Consider the following 27,535-nt stretch of genomic DNA (forward strand, 5'->3'; position numbering starts at 1 on the left):
TGCATTTTCTTATTTGTTAGCATCACTGTATCTATATAATCATGTAAAACTTAAAGGGATTAAAACCCTAGGTAAAGTCCTGCATGGGGGCCACTAGTGAGCAGGACAAAGCATTCAAAACTTGCACCTCCCAATAGGACTTCATCTATTTGTTTAAAGGGACATGAAACCAAAATCTTTTGTTCATGATTTAGGAAGAACAAAGAAGTTTAAAAAAAAAAGTTTCCAGTTTTCTTTGATTATCAAATTTGCTTTGTACTCATGTTATTCTTTGTTACTACTTTCTAGTACAAATGTATAACATTGTTAAAAGCATTTTTTGTCAAAACTGCTGCACACTCCTGAGCCGGCCTACCTGCTTAAAGAATGCCAAGAGAACAAAGTAAATTTGAAAATAAAAGAAAATGGAAAATGTAAAGAAATTTTAAACTCTAGCTGAATCATGAAATAAATATTGAAGGTTTAATTTTCTTTAACCCCACAAGAGGTTATATTGAGTTAATATTGCTACAAATTATGTTCTAATGAAACAGAACATACATTTATTTGATTATTAAAATGGCTCCTTAAGATCATTTATGTGGGGGCAGAGGTTAATTGATAGCTCAAGTAGAAAGTGCAGTATTAGTATTGACAATTGTTGCTAGCTCAGAAGCATGCACCTCCCTCTAATTATGGGTGCCACCATCTTGGAACTTAAGTTTCACTGTAGGTAACCCATGACTAGAGGGAGACGGGGAATAACCTTAGTGCTATTACCATTGTAATAATTATCACCAAGTTTCAGCAGAACCAAACTGTATTGTGCAGTTATTGATTCTTATCATCTGTATTGCAATGAATTTGCTACACAATTTTAAAGGTAAGTTATGTTATTTATTAATCCAAAGAATGCTGTGCTATGATTGGTTAATTTTGTTACTATGCGTTTTTTAACTTCTCTAAGGCCATTTGGTCAATCTTATTTGCTCATTTTTATTCATAATTTAAAGTCTTAGCGAACTACTGTTTTTCGATATTCATATTGTGTATCATTAACCTTTTAGCTGTCAGACAGAGTGTCAAAATGCTGCATTAAATGTACATTCTAATGCAAAAAGTATAGCGGGTTAGGTCTTGATTGACTACTGACCCCAATGGTATAGCCCTAGTCTTGTGCAGCACATAACATTTGGTTCATCTGAATCTTGTTGGCTGCACTATTTTTTATTTGTTTTGTTTTAAACAAAACAAATATTGAATATTCGTTAAGTTTTTATTAAACAAATGTAAGTGTTCCTAAGATACAGATAAAACAGTTCACCTGTAGCTTATACTTACCTTTAGCGCTCTAGAGAGCCGCGCTATCCCTCTACTCTACTTCACAGAGACCCGGCTGTTCTTATAGGAGCTTTAATAGGACTTTTTCCTTTAGTGCGGGCCCTGGAAGCCAACCCACTAAATCTCATATTAGCGTGCCCAGCTCTGTGAAGTAAAGTGGCAGGTTAGTATGGCTCTCCAGCTCGCTAAAGGCAAGTATTTAAAGGGATAGTCTAGTCAAAATCACACTTGCATATAAACTTAGGAGCCGGCCCATTTTTGGTTCAGAACCTGGGTAGCGCTTGCTGATTGGTGTCTAAATGTAGCCACCAATCAGCAAGCATTACCCAGGTGCTGAACCAAAAAATGGGCCAGCTTCTAAGCTTACATTCTTGCTTTTTCAAATAAAGATGCCAAGAGAATGAAGAAAATTTGACAATAAGGGGCCGATTAATGAAGATAAAGTCTGCTCGACTGCATACACTGTCAGCATTTATCCTTGCGAGGCTTAAGTATACTAGAGACAGTAGAAATAAAGAATTACTAGATAATGGTGTCACAGATGTTATAGAACACTCATAGGACAAGTTAGTAGCATTAAAAAGTGTCCTAGCCTAAGAGAGGATAGAAACTTTAAACAACCTCAAAGAGAAAAGAAGGTACTAAGAAAATTAGATATAGCTTATAATGGCCCAGGTAAATATGTGTGTATAGATATAAAGTCTATAACAAGTGACGATAAAGTAACAATAAAGTGACAATAAAGTGTGTTAGATAAAATACAATGTCTAGGATGTGAGGAGAAGGTGTATCAGTTGTATATAAATAGCGGTGATGCAATCTGAGAGGGAAGGGGGGGAGGGTTGGTTGTGTAAAAGGATATAATGTACTATTAAAGAATAAAAAGTATATCCCATAAATACTTATTAATGCCGTGTGGTGGTATAGTCAAAAAGTAAAGTTCAGTGGCGTGTAACAAACAATACTATACTTGGGGTATACTTGTGACACAATTATTCTATAGTTTTAAAGTGGTAACAGTAAAATATATTTATTATATAGCAATAATGTTGCAATTGAATTTGAATAATAGTCACAGTTGTATCCAAATAGAGATGAAATTTAAGTTCAAGTGAATATCCGGTTCCTAAGAGTGAATCCAGATGGAGACCGGGCACCAACTTTAAGCACTTTTAGTAAAGAAAACCTATATGGGAAAGAAGAAAGACTACTACACAAACAGTACAAAAAATGTATCCTAGAAGTAATGCGGTCACCGTTTACAGGAAGAATCACTCGGGCTGGTATGTCAAATGAATGCAGAGGTCAATGCGTTTCAGCCTACTACGAGGCCTTTATCAAGACTATACCAGCTCAGACAGTACACAATATTTAAAGGCCACTTAGCCTATCAGAAAAGGGTGTGTATTTTGAGAGTGAATCAAAATGTATCTCATATTTAGACAATCAAAAAATATATATAAGGGGGGAACTTCCGGGAGGCGGCCATGACAGGTCGCACATTACCACTCTGCTCCAGCTTTTGCACTGTTTTCCACTAATATAACATTCTAGATGGCTCATCTACTTGCTATATAACCTGATTTCTATGAACCTAAAGATCCTGCTTTAGTTGAGCCTACAATCTCTTAAAAGAACATGATCTGGAGCACCCGGAGCATACACTAAGGCTGCGGCCTTTCCTTCACCCCCCAGCGAGGTGCGCTCAGGCCTTGTCGTTAGGCAGCACATAGTGATGATCTCAAAGCCTTTTACACCTAATCTGCCTGTCTACAGATCTACGCAAAAGATCATGGCGTATGCTGCAGGCATTCTATGGGAGCTGAACCGCTTGCTGACAGAGCATCATGCTGCATTTGAAGCCATCTTATGCGGAGTATTAGAGCCTGCGGACAACCAATTGCCTCACACAGTTATTCAGACAGAGCCTGCTTTGGCGGAATGGGAGAGTAATGGTACTCTCACTGGCAGTCTAGAATCCTGGAGCCCGCTATCAACCCCTAAAAGTATGCTGGAAAGCCCGGAATGTGCCTGTGTGAACTCTGCAGGGTGGGATGACCTAACCGAGCGGCAAGACAGTGGCGGGCTGGCTCAGACAGGAGAACATATAGCCATTACATGGGTGAGCCATCTAACTTGTATACCGCAGCAGAAGGTTATGGTGCACACATCAGTGTATATTTCAGCTGGTAACTCTATCCGGATCGCTCTGCACAGGCAGCTGAAGGGACTGTGTTTCTCTCAAGTGCCGGTTCTGCCTATTAATCTTTCTAACGCAATCTTCCTACATTTGCAATGGGACCCTGGTGGTCTGACCGAGACTGATGCTAATAAGGGTGACAAGAACGGGCAATGACTTGCTGCACGATGTCACTGCAAATTTAACTGTCATTATGGGGATGCCAAGCCCAGAAGTGGTGCGGTTATATATCATAGTGATGTTACGCTCTGTTACCATTTTACTTTATGCTGTTAGTACACTCATTTCAGGATCATCTACACAATGTATGTGGGCCCCCTGTACTCCTTCAGATTTATTTACTGAACACTTTGAGGGGTCACAGTTGCTCTCACTGTCTTCATGGGGGATCTCAAGAACATACCATGGAGGTTATGTCCTGCTGCCAGCGGCCGGGGTGGTGGGATGTTTACCTAGTTTTTCCCCTCACTTGCCCCCTACAAAGCCTTAGTGTGGGCTGACATTGACTTTGGAGCACGTCCTAGGCATGATCTGCTACTGATCAGAGTGTGGCTGAAGCAAATGTTATTTGTATGTAGATTAGAAATCGAGATTTTTTCCTTGTGACAGCCTTGTTTATAACTCCCTTTCATCTGTTTAATTTCTATGTCATATGCAGCCATGGTCTATAAGTTTTTATACGGCTACGCCTACTATTTCATATTAAATTGTTATACTATAATTGTTAAATTATACTACCTTGTATTTCTAAATGAGATGTTATTGCCTACATCCATAAGAGGCTACTTAGCTTAGAAATTGAGATTATTTCCTTGTGATAGCCTGGTTTATAACTTCCTTTCAATTGTTTAATTTCTATATCATATGCAGCTTTGGTCTCTAAGTTCTAAATGCAGCTACACCTATTATTTATTATTTATCACTTAATATTAAATTTTTATACTTTAGTCACAGCACAGGCAGAGTTATATCTATAATTCTCTTTTTATAAAAATTATCCTACCTTGTATTTCTATATGAGCTGTTATTCCCTATATACAAAAGAGGCTCTCATGTAGAGTTCCAAAAGTGGTCTCTCTCCTAGATATAGCCCCCTAAGGTTCTGTGTCTATTCATGGGGTCCAAGAGCGGCCTCTTTTATCAGTTAGGAGGCATGTAGCATATTAGGCATCACCTTGGTATAATACACTTTCAAATTGACCTCTTAGAAGTGTTATATGTTATTGTATAGCATTGTACTGCATTTTATGACATTGTGTTTTGTCTTTCTTATTTCATGTATGCCTTTTTCAGAACCTCAATAAAAAAATATATATATATATATATATATATATATATATATATATATATATATATATATATATATAAGACCTTCATAAGAAAAAAGGTGTCAGATAAAGCTTATGTTATGGTGTAGTTAGCGTTATTTTAACAGTTCAGCGTCACAGATTATCTAAAAGTTTAAAACGGCCATTTTGGAAATGGGCATGTATATATTTAAAGCTGGAAAGAGTACCACTATATTAAGGTCTAAAGCAGCCATTTTGGACATGGGCATGTATATGTTCAGAAATGGCAACTATACTACTATATTAAGAATCTAAAGTGGCCATATTGGAAATGGGCATATAAATGTTCAGAAATGGCAACTATACTGCTGATGCAGCCATTTTGGAGATGGGCATATGTATATTTAAAGCTGAATAATAACGTAGTTAATCTGAAATTTACATACCAATATTACAAATATGAAATAGACTTCCTGGATCTCAAGATTGACTCATATAAAGGAGTTATTAACACTTCCACTTTTTTCAAGACAGTTGACAGTAACAACTATCTGCATCAAAAAAGTTGTCATCATAAAAACTGGATAAAAAATATACCTAAGGGTCAACTTCTAAGAGTCAAGAAAAATTGTTCTCAACCAGGACAATGGGACACACAGTCCCTAATACTTATGGAGCGTTTTAAAGAAAGAGGTTATAACACCAATGTGATAAATACAGCATTGGAAGAAGTGAATAACATTGAAAGAAGCACACTACTCAGTCACCATCGCAGAGAAAAACCTATTTTAGACAAACTTATAGATGTTCCCTTTATAACGGAATATAGCCAAAATAAACATAAAATCCAAAGGCCTTAATGCCGATTTTGAAATTGCTCACCTATTATATGTTTATTAATATGTCTAATATGTAATATATATATATATATATATATATATATATATATATATATATATATATATATTATGATGTCATTATCACTATATTATTACTATGTTTGAGTCCCCCTATCTGGTTAAGTCATCACCAAGATAGATAGCTACAATCTTACCGAACCCATTGGAACAACCCCTATATTCCTTTTTTATATTTTGTTTTATGCCATTTTATTATTGTTTTTAATAGTACACATAATTTGTACATTTCTATACTTTCTTAATGTGTCTCACCGTAACTCGGGCTGTTTATGTATAACTATAATTATAAAATAATATTAATAATTTTTATTATTTTAATTATTGTAAATAATTTTAAATAATTTTGCAATATAACATCTATGTCATGATCCATTTGTATGTTTTTAATAATAGTATGCTGTTTATTTATTGTCATGTTTATTTAATGTCATGTTTATATAATGTCATGTTTATATATATATTTTATCCTGTTATATAATATTTCATGTACACACTCCAGTAAGAGCACTTATAAGGACAATTCTATCCACTTCAGTAATTATACTTAGTCAGTCATTTAAATATATCCAGTCATTTACATGAACTGTTCCTTTACAAACTGTAAAGTTGTTATAAGCACACTGCGGCCTTTTTGTACCCTTTTTATGAATACTGCAGATACATTTATGTTGCACTTAGTTGCTTAATTTAAATGTACAACCTCTCTGTTTTAGATACATAAAATTGCAACACTAGTGCAAATCCGTTATCAGGTCTACTACTACCCAGTTTTTTTAACTCTTAATAATAACAAAATATCATGATAGTATACTGGTATCAGCAGTATAGTTGTCATTTTTGAACATATATATGCCCATTTAAAAAATGGCCACTTTAGATTCTTAAATTATTAGTATAGTTGCCATTTTTGAACATATACATGCCCATATCCAAAATGGCTGCTTTAGACCTTTAACATAGTGGTACACTATCCAGCTTTAAAAATACATATGCCCATCTCCAAAATGGCCGCATCAGCAGTATAGTTGCCATTTCTGAACATTTATATGCCCTTTTCCAATATGGCCGCTTTAGATTCTAAATATAGTAGTATAGTAGCCATTTCTGAACATATACATGCCCATGTCCAAAATGGCTACTTTAGACCTTAATATAGTGGTACTCTTTCCAGCTTTAAATATATACATGCCCATTTCCAAAATGGCCGTTTTAAACTTTTAGATAATCTGTGACGCTGAACTGTTAAAATAACACTAATTATACCATAACTTAAGCTTTATCTGACACCTTTTTTCAATAAGTGCTTATACCTGTTTCTTATGAAGGTCTTATATATATTTTTTGATTGTCTAAATTTGAGATACATTTTGATTCGCTCTCAAAACACACACCCTTTTATGACAGGCTAAGTGGCCTTTAAATATTGTGTACTGTCTGAGCTGGTATAGTCTTGATAAAGGCCTCGTAGTAGGCTGAAACGCGTTGACCTCTGCATTCATTTGACATACCAGCCCTAGTGATTCTTTCTGTAAACGGTGAGCGCATAACCTCTAGGATACATTTTTTTTTTTACTGTTTGTGTAGTAGTCTTTCTTCTTTCCCATATAGGTTTTCTTTGCTAAAAGTGCTTAGAGTTGGTGCCCGGTCTCCATCTGGATTCACTCTTAGGAACCGGATCTTCACTCTTAGGAACCGGATCTTCACTTGAACTTTGATTTCTACCAGAACGCTTAAATTTCATCTCTTTTTGGATACAACTGTGACTATTATTTTCTTGACTTTTTATATTTTTTCGTTTATATTTTTTTCGTATGTATATATATATATATATATATATATATATATATATATATTTTTTTTTTTTCAGTACTGAGTGTTTTCATATTGGCCAATTCTGTTACATGTACTTAGTCACTTACCAGACTATTGTTGTCCGGTTCTCAGCTAACTGTTGGTTGCTATTCTGTTTCTATTTTGTCAAATTCAATTGCAACATTATTGCTATATAATAAATATTTTTTACTGTTACCACTTTAGAACTATAGAATAATTGTGTCACAAGTATACCCCAAGTATAGTATTGTTTGTTACACGCCACTGAACTTTACTTTTTGACTATACCACCACACAGCATTAATAAGTATTTATGGGATATACTTTTTATTCTTTAATAGTACATTATAAGTACATTATATCCTTTTACACATCCAACCCTCCCCCCTTCCCTCTCAGATTGCATCACCACTATTTATATACAACTGATACACCTTCTCCTCACATCCTAGACATTGTATTTTATCTAACACACTTTATCGTCACTTTATTGTTACTTTATCGTCACTTGTTATAGACTTTATATCTATACACACATATTTACCTGGGCCATTATAAGCTATATCTAATTTTCTTAGTACCTTCTTTTCTCTTTGAGGTTGTTTCCATTTTCTATCCTCTCTTAGGCTAGGACACTTTTTAATACTACTAACTTGTCCTATGAGTGTTCTATAACATCTGTGACACCATTATCTAGTAATTCTTTATTTCTACTGTCTCTAGTATACTTAAGCCTCTCTTGGGGCGCTCCTTCATATATTTAATAATTCCTATTTATCCATCTGTACATTTTCGTTAGGCGATTGTCCAAATAGAAGTGAGCCTGAATACTTTTTCGTAATATTGGCGCTGTCCCCCTATTTCTGTATTATTGTTTGCATTTATCCTTGCACAAGCATTTTGTGTGCAATGCCGCCCCCTGCAGATTCCCGGCCACTAGCAGGGGGTGTCAATCATCCTGATCATATCTGATCATGATGATTGCTGTTCGCCACCTCAGAGGTGGCGGACGAGTTAAGGCTTGCATGGAAACTGCTGCATTCGCACTACATAAATCGGCCCCCTAGGAATAAATTAAAAAGTTGCTTAAAATTGTATGCTCTGTCTCAATAATTAAAGTGTAATTTTGACTAGACATTGAGGCCAATTTATTAAAGGTCTTGCGGACCTGTTCCGACAGTGCAGATCAGGTCCGCAAGACCTCGCTGAAGGCGGAGAGCAATACGCACTCCATATTCAGCATTGCACCAGCAGCTCACAAGAGCTGCTGGTGCAACGCCGCCCTCTGCAGACTCGTGGCCAATGGGCCGCCAGCAGGGAGGTGTCAATCAATCTGATTGTACTCGATCGTGTTGAATTGTGGCAATTCCTGTCTGCCTGCTCAGAGCAGGTGGACAGGGTTATGGAGCAGCGGTCTTTAGACCGCTGCTCCATGACTTGTGTTTCCGGCGAGTCTGAAGGTTTGCCAGAAACATGGGCCCTCAAGCTTCATACGGAGCTTGATAAATGGGCCTCTATCCCTTTTACCCCTTAAAGTTAATATAAAGAAAATGAATGAATGCTGATGAATTTCCTTGGTGCATTCATTTGGATATTTATTTTGCTAAAACAAAACGAATATCATATTTTTGCTACGAATTTGCTGCATATGCCAATGAAAATCAGTAATAACTTTCACTAGACGCATTTTTTTACATTAGAAGTATATTGCAAAAATGCTTCTATTTAAAATGATAAAAGTCCGGTTTTGTTCTGCACAATAAATACTATTTATTCTACTATAAACAATATACATCAGACACAGCCAGCAAATGATTTCAGCCAAGTACTAAATATTGGAGTTTGTTATCCCTAAACATAACCCCAGAAATATTTTGTTATTTTTGTTGTAATGCCTCACTAAATAAAGGGGACTTTTTCACATGCGTTGCACAAGAATATTATGTCGTTTTTGATAATTTATTTTACGTTGTTCACAGCCACCAGAATTCAGGTGACGCCGTCCTCTTCAGTTCTGGAAGGAACGTCAGTGGATCTGACTTGCGTTGTGAAAACTAATGGCACAAATCAAATGAATTACATCTGGTACAAGAATGGAGACAAATATCACGAGGGCACTGTCAGTTCACTGCTATTTGATAAAGTATCCAGTGATGATGGAGGATCATATTACTGCACAGTGCAAGGAGAGCAGGGGCCCAAGAACTCAGCGTCCATCACTTTAAATGTCCTGTGTAAGTCTGGTACATTTAATAATCACTCCACTTATCAGAGTGTGATATTAACAGATGATACTAAAGTCTAGATCCACTACAGCAGACATAGGTGAGCGAAGGGGGAGAAAGAGGTGAAAGATCATAAATAAGATGAGGCTGGGGTGATGAAGGAGAAAATGCTAGAAAAGTGTCAATGTTGTCCTAGGGAACAAAATACTCACCAGAGTCATGTGATCCCTCTGGTGTACCAAGCTGCCAGACCACTGTACTCATCCCAGGAGCACAGGATCATCTCTATTGCACTTTTATAGAGCTTAGACTGTGGGGTCGATTTATGAAGCAGCGGATGCTGCTTCCGACCCACTCCGCTTCAGTTCCACCTGAAGCCGAAGTTAAGAAGTATTGGTCCTAAGACCACTGATACATAACTCGTCCACCACCTCTGAGGTGGCAGACAGCAATCAGCCCGATCGAATATGATCTGGATGATTGACATCCCCTGCTAGCGGCCGAATGGTCGCAAATCTGCAGGGGGCGGTATTGCACCAGTAGTTCACAAACTGCTGGAGCAATGATAAATGCCAACAGCGTATGCTGTCGGCATTTATCAGTGTGCGGCAGACATGTTTGCTATAGCGGATCATGTCTGTTCGCACCATGTTATATCTACCCTTGTGTGTAGCTTGGAATTCAGCCCACGTTCTCTATGTTCCTTTAGAAAACTACCCACACTGTTTAAGAAAACAAAAATAATATCCTTGATGCCTGATTGGTCTCTTAGACAGTCCTTGTACCCTGCTTTAATGTCAGTTAAACCTGCCAGTGCCTTGCATATTGTACCTTATTGGATATTATCAGTATATTGTAACTACTCAGCTATTACCTGCATATGTAGCTGCCTGGCCATTAATTCATATTGTGTTCTGCTGATCATTATCTGCATATGGCACCTGCCTTGCCATTCTACTATAGCACCTGCTAGCGATTCTAACCTGCCTGTATGGATACAACTTAACTATATTATTGGCTTCATTCTGTCTAATGGATCAATTAGATTAAGCTGTGTAAGTTTGAAGCAAAAACTTTTTTGACTTTTTGCGTGTGATATAGTACATATGGGCAGCGGATACACAGGGTCCACCCCCTGCCAGTTCTTTGCAAAGCCGTGCCGTTAGGTCCTCAATTTGAAAACCTTGTCTGTATGGCCATTATAACATAGGGCCCTAAAGCTTTAAGTTCTCTGGCTACTAGGATTGTTTTTGTCATATGCTATAATCACAAATACATACAAGAAAGAACTTATGAAGTAACTGTATTTCTGCATACGTTTCATAAACATGTGATCCAATTTGCTGTGAAGTTACACTTATTATACAAATTCCATCTATTTAAACTAATTACACACACAGTATATTTGTAGATTTTTCTGTCAATACTAAACACACCATTTAAACATTCACAATCTAGTTTGTATGTGAGTGTGTGTATTTAGCAAATGGTAGAACCTTCTTCAGCAGCAATAATATCCACCAGATGTTTCCTATAACTGATGATCAGACTTGCACAAGGGTTAGGAAGAATTTTGGACTGTTTCTCCTTACAAATCTGTCTCAGTTATTTATTTTTATTAGATTCCTTGTATAAATAACTCTTTATGTCACAGTACAGCATCTCTAGTGGGTTGAAGTCTGGACTGACTTTACAACATGCTGTTGTTGATTGTATTTTGGGTCATTGTCTTCTCTGGTGATGGACCACTAGCCTGAGATTCTCCTATAAAATATCTTCATACTGTTTTTAATGAATTCTTCCCTCTATGATTACACGATATCTCCAAACATATAGTTATGTGTTTTGCCTTATCTGACTATAGAACATTGTCTCAGAACCTTTGTTGAATATCAGTGAGATCCTTTGCATACTTGTGACACAGAGCAATGCATTTTTTTCCAGTACAATGGTTTCCTCTATGGTATTTTTCTATTAGCATGTTTTGTTTACAGGGGTTTTCTATATAGTAGATACATAAACAGAAACAAGTTTAAATTATTTCTGCATGTGTTTTTTGTTTTAATTTGCTGTAAGCCTAAGGTTTTTTCACTGCCTCTAGTATTTTATGCTGCCCACTTACAGTGATTTTAGCAACAGTTCTAAACTTCTTCCACTTGCAGACAATTTTGACTTATTTTTTATCTTTTTTCAATATTCTTCTAAGATCTTCTGATGTTTATTGTTTTTAAAAAAGATCAGACTCCAACCTATATCTAAAGTCTCACCTCATTGTTTTTTAACACCTGACTACCTTTAGTCATTTAAGCCTAGAGGTTCAAATATTAGTGTTCAGTATTGACAACAAACACAACTGTTTGTGTGTTATTAGTTTGTGTAGATTGTGTCTGTCTATTGCTGTGACACATCTCTGAGTAATTTTTCGAATGCAAAAATACAGGTTCCAAATGGTTCACAAATATTTCTTGCAATTCTATTTCAGTCATCTTAACAAAATATGTAACACTACTTAGGATGAGTGAGGGATACTCATGGGCATAGACAAGGGTCTTCAGAGGCAGAGTCATGACAGGTAGGTAAGTCGCAGCTGTTCAGTAGCAAGGTTGGAAGTGTTGTGGGCAGGGTTGGATATGCTGTGAGCAGCCAGGGGACATACCCAGGTGATCACTGGTTTCACTTTGTAAACTAGGACATTTATAGGAAAGAAAAACCATGGAAGGAACTGGCCTCCCTAACTGTGGCAATCCTGCGATGTGTGGGATGGTTGGGAGCAAACAGAAATGAGACCAATACGTATAATAGATGAAGATAAGTGGCTAAAGATTATTGAAGATTAATGATAGAGATGATTATGAAAGTGTGGAAAGGAGGAAACCCACCTGGCTTAGCTCATATCATGTAAAATTCTCTATTAAATAACACACTGTAAGCCATGAGCATACCCATTTTTGTTTCTCTAGATGGACCAAGGAACACAAGAATTCAGTCATTTCAAGGAACACAGAATGGGAAATCTGCTATCATTGTATGTTCTGTTGAAAGCAACCCACCCTCAGAAATGTCTCTATACAAAGGAGATGACCTTATAGCTTCTTCCAATAGCACCGTGAGCAATAGGAGGTTCCAGATGCACTTCTCATCAGGCACATTAAGGTTGGAGATACAAGACGTCATGCTGATTGATGAAGGGACATATATTTTTACAGCTAGTAACCACATTGGTACAGCAAAGACATCTATAGACTTCACTGTAGACGGTAGGTAGATAAAATAAAATTTAGCAACTAAGAACATAATAATTGCCTATTTTTTAAAATGTAAAAGAAAATCTTTACATCAGCTCATTAAAAACATTATGATTCAAAAGATACCTTTTTTTGCGTTTAAGGAACCTCGTCCTACATGTTTTGCAAACCAATACTTTATTATTGATGAGTCTACACAACACAGCTGTTAATTTGAACAGCATTTGCCTACTACAGAATTAGATCATTGGACCAATCAAAATGGAATAAAGCTAGATCCTAGTAATCAAATAAGAGAAAACTTAGATACAAAACTTCATTAAAAAGCATTACTATACTAGCTAAATGGCCTTGTTGGCCTAGGTCATAATACGCCCCTGATCCATTGTACTAAATTAAAATGTAAAAAATACAATTATAAAGAACACTTGCCCTTATACAAACCAGAGGGGTTTAAAAAAAAAAGTCTTATTTATCCATTCATTTTCTCCGTCACTCCCTCTGATTGACATGAGTATCCCCTAAAACTAGAAATTTGTTATGTTATACCACAGACTTTAAAGGGCTTAGCTAGTGATGTATCAAGAATAAAAGCCCATACACTCCTTAAATATCACAAAATATTTGTTTTAATAACCTTGCAGACGTTACACAGTTGTATTTATAGTTGATGTAAGATAATATGAAATATATTTTCCCAGTAGCAGTTGATTAAACGATGTTCCCTAATTTGGAGAAATGTAATGATTTACAGATAGAGCTCCTGTAGGATTAAAACCTAGTCTTCCTAAGCCTGTTAAAGGGGCATTCCGGTCAAAATGTAAATGCACATAGATGAATTACATTTTTGAATAGAAACATATTTGCAATATACATGTACTGGCAAACATTATTCTAGTAAAAGTAATCAGTGGTTTAGTGTTAGTATTTCTCTCTGCATGTGCATGTGAAGCATAGGTAGATATTCTCAGTGCACCAGCATTGTATATACTGCAGCTGCTCAGAGTGCAAGTGGGGTTTGTATTATGTTAGCAATTAACAAATTGAGTCATTACCAGATGGTATAAGCATCTTAGGCTCTTTGTGCAAGTGCTGTGTTTATAGCTTTTACTAGAAACTAGACGTGCGATTCGTTTCGGATCGATTCGGAATTTTGGCCGAATTCATGGAATTCGGATCGATCCGAATTTCCGAATTAAAATACTGCTGAATCTACCGAATAAATCCGAATTAGTTCGGATTTATTCGGATTTATTCGGTAGATTCGGATGGCCATGGATTACACTATTATTGTACAGTATATTAGATTATATCACTCTGCTATGGGTTACACCTAATATACTGTACATAATATTAGTCTAATCCCACCTAACACTTACCGAAATTCCGAATTTCCGGATCGAACCGAATCAAGCCGAATTTCTTCGAATTCGAATGAATCCGAAACGAATCCGAACCGAATCGATTTAAATTTCTCTGAATTCGAATCAATCCGAACCGAAATTCGAAAAATTCTGAATCGAACCGAACCAAATTTTTTCGCCATGCACATATCTACTAGAAACATTGTAGTTAATACATGAAATACAAAATTGCTTCTATTCAAAACTGAAATGCTCCCATGTCCATTCTACTGTTGGCCTGAATGTCCCTTTAAAGCGGAGTTTAGATTGCTGATGTAATTTAGTGCAGCGGAATCTTAAACTTTGGGCTTGTGGAAAGTGATCTTTTTCTCTAGGTTTACAAACTTCCTTATTCCATTTTACAAGGGCACAAAAGCCATCAGGTTTCAAGTCTAATCCTCTTCTCATTGTCATTTAAAGGCACAGGAAACCCATAATATTTATCTTGTGATTTGGATAGAGCATAACATTTTAAACAACGTTCTAATTTACGTCTAGTATCAATTTTACTCTGTTCTCTTGGTATCTTTTATGGGAAAGCAGGGATGTATGCTTAGGAGCCTGCACATTTTTGGAGCACTATATGGCAGCAGTTTTGCGAGTATGTTATCCATTTGCAAGAGCACTAGATGGCAGCACTATTTATTGCCATGTAGTACTCTAGGTGCCTACCTAGGTATCTCTTTAACAAAGGATATCATGGGAATGAAGCAAATTTGATGATAGACGTCAATTGGAAACTTTTTTTAAAATTGTCTGCTTTAATGTTAAATAAAAATGTCTTTATGAAGTGATACAATTAGCTGTTATGAGAAGAAATAAAAACATATTTTATAAGCTTTTTCATAACAGATCATATTGGGGTTGATCATGTTTTCGGCTCAAAGAAAAAAGTCCTAGGGGCCAATTTATCATGGGCCGAATGGGGCCAAATACCCCTGTTTCCGTGCCGCCTTCAGGCTCGCTGGAAACAGGAGTTAAGAGGCAGTGGTCTTAAGACCGCTGCTCCTTAACTCTTCCACTGACTCTGATCGGGTTGATTGACACTCCGGCCGAGAATCTGCAGGGGGCAGCATTGCACAAGCATTTCACCAGAACTGCTTGTGCAATGTTAAATCGGCACTCAGCGATGTCTGGCGGACATGATACGCTACAGCGTATCATGTCCGCCAGGCATTGATAAATCGACCCCCTATTCTTAACATGGAGCCAAAAACTTCTCGGTGATCACAATCCATTTCCAAGAGACTTTCAACAGCTTTTCAAGACCAGTTTTGACTTTTTTAATTTAACACCTCAAAACACTTGATAAATCCACTAAATGGCCTATTGCACATATTTGCAAGTATTCCAAGAGTATATACATACATATGAGTGAAATACTTTATTTTAATATGTTTTACATCTGTTTGTATATATTTTTAATTTAGCCCTAACACATAACTCAGCACTAATTTGAGTGAAAGCATAGGGCACCCTAAACAATGACGACGAGTTAAAGGGACACTGAACCCAAAATTTTTATTTCGTGATTCAGCTAGAGCATGTTTTTTTAAGCAACTTTCTAATTTACTCCTATTATCAATTATTCTTCATTCTTTTGGTATCTTTATTGAAAAAGAAGGCATCTAAGCTTTTTTTTTGGTTTAGTACTCTGGACAGCACTTTTTTATTGGTGGATGAATTTATCCACCAATTAGCAAGGACAACCCAGGTTGTTCACCAAAAATGGGCCGGCATCTAAACTTACATTCTTGCATTTCAAATAAAGATACCAAGAGAATGAAGAAAATTCAATAATAGGAGTAAATTTTAAAGTTGCTTAAAATTTCATGCTCTATCTGAATCACAAAAGAAAATGTTTGGGTTCAGTGTCCCTTTAAACATTCTCTGCTAATTCCTATTTAGCATGGACTTGTAATACCAGATTGTGCATTATTCTTAGAGCAATCCCACAAAATTGACCAACTAAAAATATACCTTTGATGAAGCCAGCAGCTTCTGCACTGACAAATAGCAGATCAGCTGTAAGACTAAGTGCTATTAATGCCAATTTCATAAGGGCAATTCCCATAGTACAGTTTTTGTTCCTTTTTTTTATGTATTTCTGTTATTGTTCTATTTTTGCAACATATCACTCAACCACAAAAATCCTTCCTAACCCCTTATGCCTCAAAACTTTATTAAAGGGACATGAAATCCAACATTTTTATTTCATGATTCAGATAGAAAATACAAATTTAAACAACATTCCAATTTACTTCTATTGTTTAATTTGCTTCATTCTTCAGATATCCGTTGCTGAAGAAATAGCAATGCACATGAGTGAGCCAATCACACAAGGCATTTATGTGCAGCCACCAATCAGCAGCTGCTGTGCCTATTTAGATATGCTTTCAACAAAGGATATTAAGATGAATGAAGCACATTAGAAAATAGAAGTAAATTGGAAAGTTGTTTAAAATTGCCTGCTCTTTCTAAATCATGAAAGAAAACATTTGGGTTTCATGTTCCTTTAAGTTCCCTGACTTTAATTCAATAAAATACCAAGACCCACCCTTCCTTACTTCCCTCCTGAAAAAGAACCCGCCCATGCTCAGTAGCTATGACCACACCTCTACTGCAAGGACTCCAACTCATTAATCTTCTACCCACCCTAAGAACCCCACACTTAACCCAGAGCCTCGCAACCTTGTATTCCATGACAGCTGCAACAACACTACATGACACACCACCACACCCATGAGATCTTAGTACCTCTTAATTCTCATTCCAGAGATATTCAGTGTTCATAGCCACTGCAGAGAGCTCTTGTGAGCTGCAGCCAGTCAGCCACCTTGTTTGACTGCTCTCCAGAATCACCCACAAATACACATTTTAGATCCTCGTCTTCCTTTGGCAGCAAAAGTTATTACACATGTTTTTAGCTCTAATATTTTACAACAGCCCCAAAAACTGGTGCCTTGGGTAGTATCTGGACCACAAACATCTCTTTGACCATCACTAATATACATTTGTTGTTCTGAATAAATGGCTAATAAGATCATTATTCCGTAATTTTTTTATATATAATTTGAACAAAATATTTTTAAAAAGTCGAATGTTTATCTTTTATCATGTGCCACTTTTACTAAAGCTTATTTCTTCTTCATTAATGAAAATGACTATTTAATTGCGAATAATTGTAACATTGTATGTTTTCTATGATCTGTACTTGGAATCTAGATGCTCGTGTATTGGTGAGCCCATCAGCAAAAGTGCAAGAAGGTCACTCAGTAACTTTAACCTGTGATGTGCTAACCAGCTCTCACTTAGTGACTGGTTATACCTGGTATAAGGACAGTCGATGGCTCCAGGAAGGGTCTGTTGGAACAATAGTATATAAAAAAGTGAGCGTGAGCGATGCTGGATCTTATGCATGTACAGCACATAGTAGTGAAAGCACCAAAAGATCACCAGCAGCCAGCCTAAACGTGTTATGTAAGTACGATTTATACTCACCTTCTTAAGTTGGTTCAAAATTACTTAATTTACCACCCATATTATCAACATAGATGTCTTGGGGGGTGGGAGCAGGGGGAAAATAGCTCATAGTGTCTGCTCCCGTGTGCCACCAAATGTTTAATGTAACTTTATAATTAAATCTAAAAACACTTCACTGCAATCATAAATGTACATTTAGATAACCATATTAAATTTGTGTAAAAGGTTCATAGTTCCATAAAATTCAATTTAAACTTTGCGTTTTTAACAGGAAAAAAAAATCTGCTTTGTGAAAATGCGGAGAGTGCAAAAGCACAAGAAATTGAACTAATTAATTAAACTAATTTGCATTACCATTATGTTTTTTGCATCTCTAATTATGGCATATAAACCCTTGCATTAGCACAATTTGACCTTGGTGTTCCAGTCCATCAGCTTTATATGGGATTCTTTTTTTTTATTTTTTCATTTAAAGGGATATGAAACCCAGATTTTTTCTTTCTTGTTTCGTTTTCTTGGTATCTTTACTTTGAAAAAACAGTAATGTAAGCTTAGAAGCCGGCCTGTTTTTTGTTCAGCATCTAGGTTGTGCTTGCTGATTAGTGGCTGATTTAGCTGCCAATCAGCAAGCACTGTACAGGTGCTGAACCAAAAATTGTCTAGCTCCTAAGCTTAGAAATAAAGATATGAAGAGAACAAAGAAAAATTGATTATAGGGGTAAATTAGAAAGCTGCTTAACATTGCATGCTCTGTCTTAATCATGAAAGAAAAATTTGGTTTAATATCCCTTTAGCAGCCTTGATTTCTTGAAACCCAACTTTTCTGTATGCTCAGACCACATGTTACTAAACACAATTGGTTCCTGGTTTAATTCAATTAAATGATGACATTTTGGTTGAATATAATTAATATAATGTTCATTTATTACTCCATTAAACTGTTTGCATCTTTATACAATTAACCATAAAATTACTGAAAATTATATTGAATTTCTCTTACACACACTTTGAAAAATTGCTATAACTGTTAAAGTGAAAAAAAAGTCAGCATTCAAACACATTAGCCATTGTTATATTGAATAAATGACCCATTATGTTTTACTTTGGTTTTGTTGTGTGTCTTCTTCATTTAATCAAAGTCTTCTGCTATATTGCATTCATAATTCAAGTGTTTTTTTGTTACTAATTCAGACAGTTGCTCTTCTAATGAATTGAAATGGCATTGAACAATAAGTAAAAAGTCTTCCAAATTGCATAAAATGTGCTGTGTATATCATATTTACCTATGCAGCCCTGTAATTTTTAATTAAAGTGAGAGAAAATAAAATACCATTTAGCTTCTGGATGGTTTATTGGTGGTTCTACATGGTTGCAAGAGGTGGAAAAGCACTCCGGTCTTTTGCACTTTACCCCTGTGGCACAGGTTGCACCTACTTGCCACTTTTGCATGTTTAACCACTGCCCCTAGAATACCTAACCACATCCAAATCTCCTAGTCGTGCCCCATGGACTGGTCAGCTCTGCCCACCGAACAAAGGGCTTATTCCTAACTGTAACTATGCCAAACAACATCTGCAATTTCATATGTGAGATTACCTGATTTAGCAATCACTTTCCTAGCCCCTGCACAGTGTTCTGCAGGCTAAATGTTTTCTAGTACCTTCCAGAAACCCTATTAGCAAGCACTCCTGTAAGCAAAGTAGAGTGTGTTTTGTGGACAGGGACAGTATAGGTGGAGGCGGAGTAACTGGTGTTCTAATGGTGCAGTCAGGTGGTCTAGGGCATCACTTTTCTAAAAGGATAGTGACAGGGAGGGGCAATTATTTACCTTTTTCCCTCCTCCCTAGCCCAAAGCTCCCCCTTAAACCATAATATTAACAACTTGGTGTTGGATTTTTTTTTTCACAGAAATTGTATATTGTGATGATTTTAATACTTTTTTCAGAAATGATATAACTTTTTCCATTGTTCCAGATACCCCAAGAAACATGGCACTGACTTCATTCCTAGAGACACAGGAGAGACATATGGGAGTTATAGTGTGCATTGTACAGAGTGACCCTCCGTCTCAGCTGTCTCTGTACAAGGGCAATAAACCTTTACTGCCTTCTGGGTCACATGACACCAACCATCATTTTACGTTTTTGGTTTCCCATAATTCCCTGAGGCTTGAAATCTCCGATATCACCTATGAGGACCAAGGAGTATACACTTGTCAGGCAAACAGTTCCATAGGAACTGCAAACAAATCCATACGCTTCTCTGTGGAAAGTGAGAACAATCACAGTTTTCTATAATACTTATGAATTAATTTATGAATATGCCTTAACTGATCCTCTGACAGTTGTGTGTATCATGTAAATAATATCCTAAAGTACTTAAAGAGGCAGTAAACATTTCATATTGTTGCTTCAAAATAAAACCCAAGACAAACAGGGTTACTTTAGAGACCATCCAGGAGTAATTTGATGATCATCAAACTACTTTAGAAGTAATTTGCACATCATCAGGCTTGTAAAGTCATCAGCTAAAGTAACACATTCTGGATGATGAATTCAGAATGGTTAGCAGATTACTTTACTGATTACATCACAAGCATGAACAGCCAGTTACTGACTTTAGAGTCATCTCATTTAAATATTTTGGCCTGTGGGCATACTTCAGGATGGCTTATGATGGACTTCAATATGACGCACAGTTAAAAAAAAGCTAACACAGTATATATACACTCAGCGGCCACTTTATTAGGTACACCTTGCTAGTACCAGGTTGGACCCCCTTTTGCCTTCAGAACTGCCTTAATTCTTTGTGGTATAGATTCAACAAAGTGTTGGAAACATTCCTCAGAGATGTTTGTCCATATTGACATGATAGCATTACGCAGTTGCTGCAGATTTGTCAGCTGCACATCCATGATGCTAATCTCCCGTTCCACCAAAACCCAAAGGTGCTCTATTGGATAGAGATCTGGTGACTGTGGAGGCCATTGGAGCACAGTGAACTCATTGTCATGTTCAAGAAAACAGTTTGAGATGATTTGAGCTTTGTGACATAGTGCATTAACCTGCTGGAAGTAAACATCAGAAGATGGGTATACTGTAGTCATAAGGGAATGGACATGGTCAGCAACAATACTCAAGCAACCTGTGGTGTTTAAACGATGTTCAATTGGTACTAAGAGGCCCAATGTATGTGAAAAAAAATTCCCCACACTATTACCCTACCAGCACCAGCCTGAACCATTGAAAGAAGTCATGATGGATCCATGCTTTCATGTTGTTTATGTTGAATTCTGACCCTACCATCTGAATGTCACAGATGAAATTGAGACTCATCAGACCAGGCAACGTTTTTCCAATCTTCTATTGTGGCCTCAGTTTCCTGTTCTCAGCTGACAGGAGTGGAATCCGGTGTGGTCTCCTGCTGCTGTAGCCCATCTGCTTCAAGGTTCGATGTGCTGTGCATTCAGAGATGGTATTCTGCAAACCTTGGTTATTTAAGTTACTGTTGCCTTTCTATCATCTTGAACCAGTCTGCCCATTCTCCTCAGACCTCTGACATCAACAAGGCATTTTCGTCGACACAATTGCCGCTCACTGGATATTTTCCCTTTTTGGACCATTCTCTGTAAACCCTAGAGATGGTTGTGTGTGAAAATCCCAGTAGATCAGCAGTTTTTGAAATACTCAGACCAGCTAGTCTGGCACCAACAACCATGCCACGTTCAAAGTCACTTAAATCCCCTTTCTTCCCCATTCTGATGCTCAGTTTGACCTTAGCAAGTCGTCTTTACCATGTCTAGATGCAAAAAATGCATTGAGTTGCTGCCATGTGATTGACTGATTAGATATTTGTGTTACCTAATAAAGTGGCTGGTGAATGTATATATATATGTATATATATATATATATATATATATATATATATATATATATATATTTATATATATATATACTAATGTATACACATACATACACATAAATCTACACACACATATATATATTACGTAAATATGTGTATGTGTGTGTATACATAAGTGTATATATATATATATATATATATATATATATATATATATACTTATATATATATATACACACACATAAACATATTTGGCATATATTTATATTATACCCCTTCACAGTCAAATACCTTGCCATACATATACCATACATTTACCCTTATAAACATGTTTATTAATATTTATCTAAAGTATTTTATCAGAAAGTGTATATATGTGTGTAATAGTGTATTTTAATGTATTTATGTTGTGTTTGGTGAATTTTTTTTTTTTTTTAAACCTTACACTTTATGCTAGGGGTATATTTATCAAATGTCAGGTGGCATGATCTGCTGTAGCGGATCATGTCCGCCCGACATCGACAAATGCCAACAGCATACGCTGTCTGCATTTATCATTTCACAAACATTTCTGGTGAAATGCTTGTGCAATGCCCCCCCTGCACATTCACTGCACTTTCATGCCCGGGTGAGTCAATCATCCCATTTGTATCGGATCGGGATGATTGCAGTCGCCCCTCCCAGAGGCTGCGGATGAGTTAACTTATGTTTCTGGTGAGCCTGAAGGGTCGTGCGGAAACAGCTTCATGCCATACGCTGCATGATAAATCTACCCCTAGGTCTTCAGGCGTGCTAATCCGGTGATTCATAAAATAAAAATTTTTGGTTCCATATCCCTTTTATTATCCTGATGATTACCTGAACCTGCTGTATTATGCACAGAGCTAGCCGGAGCTTATTCACATCTGGCCTCTTCTCTGAATGGCCACAGTAAAAGCTTTTGTGCATATTACAATATGAAAGTAAATGCGCTCAAGCACAACCATTTACTTTCATATTGTAATATATGCGCTAGCTAGTGCAGTCATGATATTTCTTATTGTGTCCTGTGCTAACAACAGAGCGCCACTTGTCATGTAGCCTTGTAACTTGTAGAAATAAGGATAATCTTCATAGACATTTGCATAATATATAATAGTAATTAACACTGATTTTTTAAATTCAATTGTGCACGAGCGTTTACTTTCAACTTGTAATATGAGCGCTACTTCCGACGCACATGCATAATCTAGCCCAATGTCTGTTTAAATTGGGAGTTTTGTTAAACATAGAACCATAGATTTTTAGAAGAAAATGAATAGGTCAATGCTCTCTTCGACTAATTTTTGTAGGACAGCTTTACACATATTCAAGTTCTCCCATTCTCTGTCTTTGCCCTTTCTCTTTTGGAAGTTTATTTGGTAATCAACTACGCTCCCTATAAATAAGTGATTATCCTGAAGCTAAATCTTTATTATTTCATGATAAAAGTACAAAAGCACATCTCAGTAAGGGAGAGTCCATCTAACGCATTTCATACCTGCTACAGGAGCTTATTATTTACAACATGTACCATTTTAGCAGCTTACAACAGTTTACATCAATCTGAAGATACATTCTCCAGGACTCTTAACAATATAAAAGATGAGACCCAAGCAGCAATCCATAAGAAATTCACTTTTCTGCTGCTTATACATTTTCCTAATTAGCCAAACATTCTACTGCATTATTTACCAGATGTAAATGTTTTGAAATAAAATTTCCCACATCCAATGCTATTATTACTGTCATTAATGTGATGTTTAGCCTGTAAATAACCTCTGTGTTTTTACATCCTAAATGAAGTACTCTGCACTCTGCTGTGTCACACTTTATATCCCCCCATCTGCCCAGTCATCCAGTTTTGTTCAATACTCATTTGGTCTATTCTTCACAGAACATCTACTCTCTTATAACATTCTAACATTCATTTAATGTAATAGTATTTCTAATGTAAAATTTTATTCAATTTTTTCCAATAATTCTATTCAAATTATTCAATATTCAAATTAAAAAAATTTGAATTGATATATTTGTAATAGTATTTCTAATGCTCTCTTTAAATGTAATATTCAAATTATGCAATATTCAAATTCAAATATTACACAACTATTGAACTTCTGAATAGTATTTGTCAAATTGAATGTTACATTTGAAATTTGGAATGTGGATATTCAATCTGATTATGAGCATTCAGAAATGAAAGTAACATTTGAAAACACATTGGATTACAGAATCGTAATGTATTTTCATTCTTGTCAACATTTTGAATGTCCACAGGACTATTTGTTCTACCAAACGAATTACACTTTAAGCACATTTGCCCATCCATAAAAAAGACCCACCTGGTGTCCACTATTAGTGTCACAGATAAACATGTTAAACAAAAGAATCTCAAGGACCCCTAAGGAACATCACTAGTTACTTCCTCTCCTTTGAATGTGCTCAATTAAAGGAACATGAATCTACTGAACACAACTTCAACAAAATGGTTACAACCATTGTGTTATTATTTTTCTTCCGTTGCCAGCAGCTCTCTTCAGAGCCGTTCTCTTATTTCTCCCACAGGTGCCATTAACTTGGCAGCCATTTTGTATAGTTTATAACCCTGTAACAAAAGGGGTGCACAGTCAGAGTCGCTAATTTGTGCACGTAATGTTAGCGTGCAGGATACAGAGCAGGAGCTGTACATTTTTACAGTGGCACCATTATTCTATATTATTTTTTTACATACATTTAAACTGTTAATAAAAACTGCAAAATGTAAAGCTCTCCCTCTTTATTGTGTGCTAACTTTAGCACACAACAAAGCTGCAAAAAATAAATGAAAAATGGCATTATCACTGATTTTGTTACAGGGTATAAGAATATATTAGCTCTAAGATGGTGGTCCCCTTAGCCTATATAAATATGCATCGCTTCAACAACCATCACTTATAGGACTTGATTACAATGGTGCACTAACTTTTGTGCACAATCGATATTGGATTTTTTTAGCCTTTTATCAGGGTCGGAAATAGTGCACGTATTACAAGTTGAAAGTTAATGTGTTCGCTAAAGCGCAAACGTGATTTGCGATCCTCGGGTTAGCACGACTGAAAAACTTGCGTAAAGGTAGTGAGTTAAAAAAAGTTGCATAAAACACAACATAAATACATTAAAATACTGTTACACTTATATAAACACTATCTTATATTTTTTATTTAAAAAATAATTTTAAAAAAAAAGTTATAACGATATATTGTATAAGGTGTTTGACAAAAAAAGTGCTCTAACATATACAATATATGCATACATAGACATGTGGGCCCTTTGCAGTCAAATACCTTAAAACATTAAAAATAATGTATTCATTTTTAATATTTAAAAATGTGTTTAACTGCGTACATATAGTAAATATTCTACATTCCAATGTTCTTCATGGAGAAATAAATGTCATTTTTATTTTTCTATATACATTTCTGTATATATTTGAATACATTTTATTCAATCTATATCTATACCTTTATATCTATATAAATATATACAGATCTATATTTAAATATAAATATTACATATGTTTCAATGTGAAGAACAGGTCACTTCGGGTTAGCATGCGATTACAGCAACTCATGTTAATAGTAACTGATTCAACAGATCTGTAAATGATGCAGTTGTTAGATTTACAGATGTAATATATTAGGTCTGGTGCTTTTTATCTGAGATCATATACTATGGGTCTGATTTATCAAGGGCTGAATGGCTGCTTCTTAACTGGTCCGCTGCCTCTGTGGCTGCGGACATGAATTCACCCGATCCTAAACTATCGGGCTGATTGACTCCCCCCCCTCGCTATTCTGCAATGATAAATGCAGACAGCATATGAGTGGATCATGTCGGACAGACCATTGATAAATCGGCCCCTATGTGTTTTTATATATATTAAATATTATATCATATATATATATATATATATATATATATATATATATATACTGTATATATTATATATTATTCCCATGATTGTTACTATAAAATTGTATTGTTTTTCTTTAGCTGCAAGAGTTGCAGTGTTTCCATCTACAGAATTAGCAGAAGGTGCATCAATGAATCTAACGTGTGAGATCCCCAGCAAAGCCCAAAACAAATTTATTTACACCTGGTACAAAAATAACAAATTAATGAGGGAAGGTTCTGAGGTCTCTCTGTTGCTGCGCAATGTTACCAGCGCTGACATCGGCTCGTACCACTGTCTAGCACAGCACGGGAACAGAAGCATAATCTCATCTATGGTTGGAATAAACGTACACTGTAAGATTTACATTATATGTTCAAAAATACATGTATTTTGCTTAAAACTGAGAATTAGTTATATTACACATTTGTCTGTGCATTATTTTGGGCTAGTGAAGCGCTAATTTATCGCACGCCCATAAACGGGCAAATTCACCCGTTTACGGGCACACAATAAATAACCAGCCATCACAATTGCTCATGCTTACGGCATGAGAACGAGGCTCACATTGGAGCAAATGGAAGTGCGCTCTTGTGAGCCCAATGCTTCTGCAATGCAAACGTGAGGTTGCATTCACATTGCCCCTAACTTGTAATACCAGCGTAAATTTGTGTGTGCTGGTATTACAAAGTGGAGTGCAAATATCACTTTCGCAAAAGCAATATTTTGCACTCCACTTGTCATTTGGCTCTTTATGTGTAATAGTACATTTGTATGTATGTATGATAGTGTCCAATACCTTTTATTCGTTCCGTTGTATTTATTATCTTAAGCCCCCCGTCTGCTCACTTCATTTTTCTTTTTTTTTTTTTTTGCTGAGGTAACAAAAGTTATTTGACACTATCATACATACATAAAAATGTATCATTACATATAAAATAATGAACAGATTCAGAATTTTTATTAATGTTTACTTGAAATTCCCAAGACATTAATTATTTTCTTGTCCTGAGTTAAGCCATTTCAGAAAGGGACTGCTTTGCAAATTTATGGTTGTTGACACTTTTTGGTTTGGGGTTGCTATTGCAATAATTGTTGGTGCTCGTAAACCTTGCTAAGACCCCTATAGCACCACCCCTATAGCACCACAACTGGTTAGAAAGGTATGGTTTAATAGATAAATAGTTTAATCACTACAGGAAGTAGTAATTGTCATATAATAGGATTTTTTATGTTCGGTTTTATCACTATTGTCTAAATATGATGTAGACCTTGATTTAACAACATTAAAATAAAGAAAAAATCCACATATATTAGCAGCAGTTTTATCTAGTATTATTGCTATTTTTAATTGTAATCTGTCAACAGAGGGCTTGTTTCCAAAAAATATAGCCATACGCTACTGAAGCGGCCAACATCTAAAAGTACATTTTAAGAATTTATTTTAAATTTAGTCATTAGTCTAATTGGAGTTATGTGCTTTATTATATTTTTATATGGAAGTACATACTGAAATATAATTAAGAACATAGCTCCAACTAGGCATATGCCTGGGCAGCACTAATTATTATACATAAAAAGAAATTTAAAAAGAGAAAAGCTTGCATTGCTTGCACACTTTAAGATCTCAGTGCAATGAGGCCTGAAAAAGTGTAATGTTTGAGACTTTAACAACAGCACCCAAGAGTGTTTAACCTGTTTGCGCATTTAATGGAAACCACTGGGACAGGACTATGGGAAAACTACTAGAAATCTATGTCAAGATGGCTGTAATTTGTTCAGCAAATATCACATTAACCGGACA

General features: G+C 36.0%; 1 protein-coding gene across 1 annotated transcript in view; it reads left to right on the top strand.

The window, feature by feature from the left end:
• Positions 1 to 27,535, top strand: part of SIGLEC1 (sialic acid binding Ig like lectin 1) — a 220,220-nt gene that overhangs the window by 135,949 nt on the left and 56,736 nt on the right. Inside the window, exons 14-18 of the mRNA XM_053704329.1 lie at positions 9,542 to 9,796; positions 12,748 to 13,044; positions 17,661 to 17,915; positions 19,893 to 20,189; positions 25,833 to 26,087. Of these exons, the coding sequence (XP_053560304.1) occupies positions 9,542 to 9,796; positions 12,748 to 13,044; positions 17,661 to 17,915; positions 19,893 to 20,189; positions 25,833 to 26,087 (1,359 nt within the window). The remainder of the gene's footprint in view (positions 1 to 9,541; positions 9,797 to 12,747; positions 13,045 to 17,660; positions 17,916 to 19,892; positions 20,190 to 25,832; positions 26,088 to 27,535) is intronic.

The sequence above is a fragment of the Bombina bombina genome, chromosome 2 (genome assembly GCF_027579735.1).
Source record: "Bombina bombina isolate aBomBom1 chromosome 2, aBomBom1.pri, whole genome shotgun sequence".
Lineage (NCBI taxonomy): Eukaryota > Metazoa > Chordata > Amphibia > Anura > Bombinatoridae > Bombina > Bombina bombina.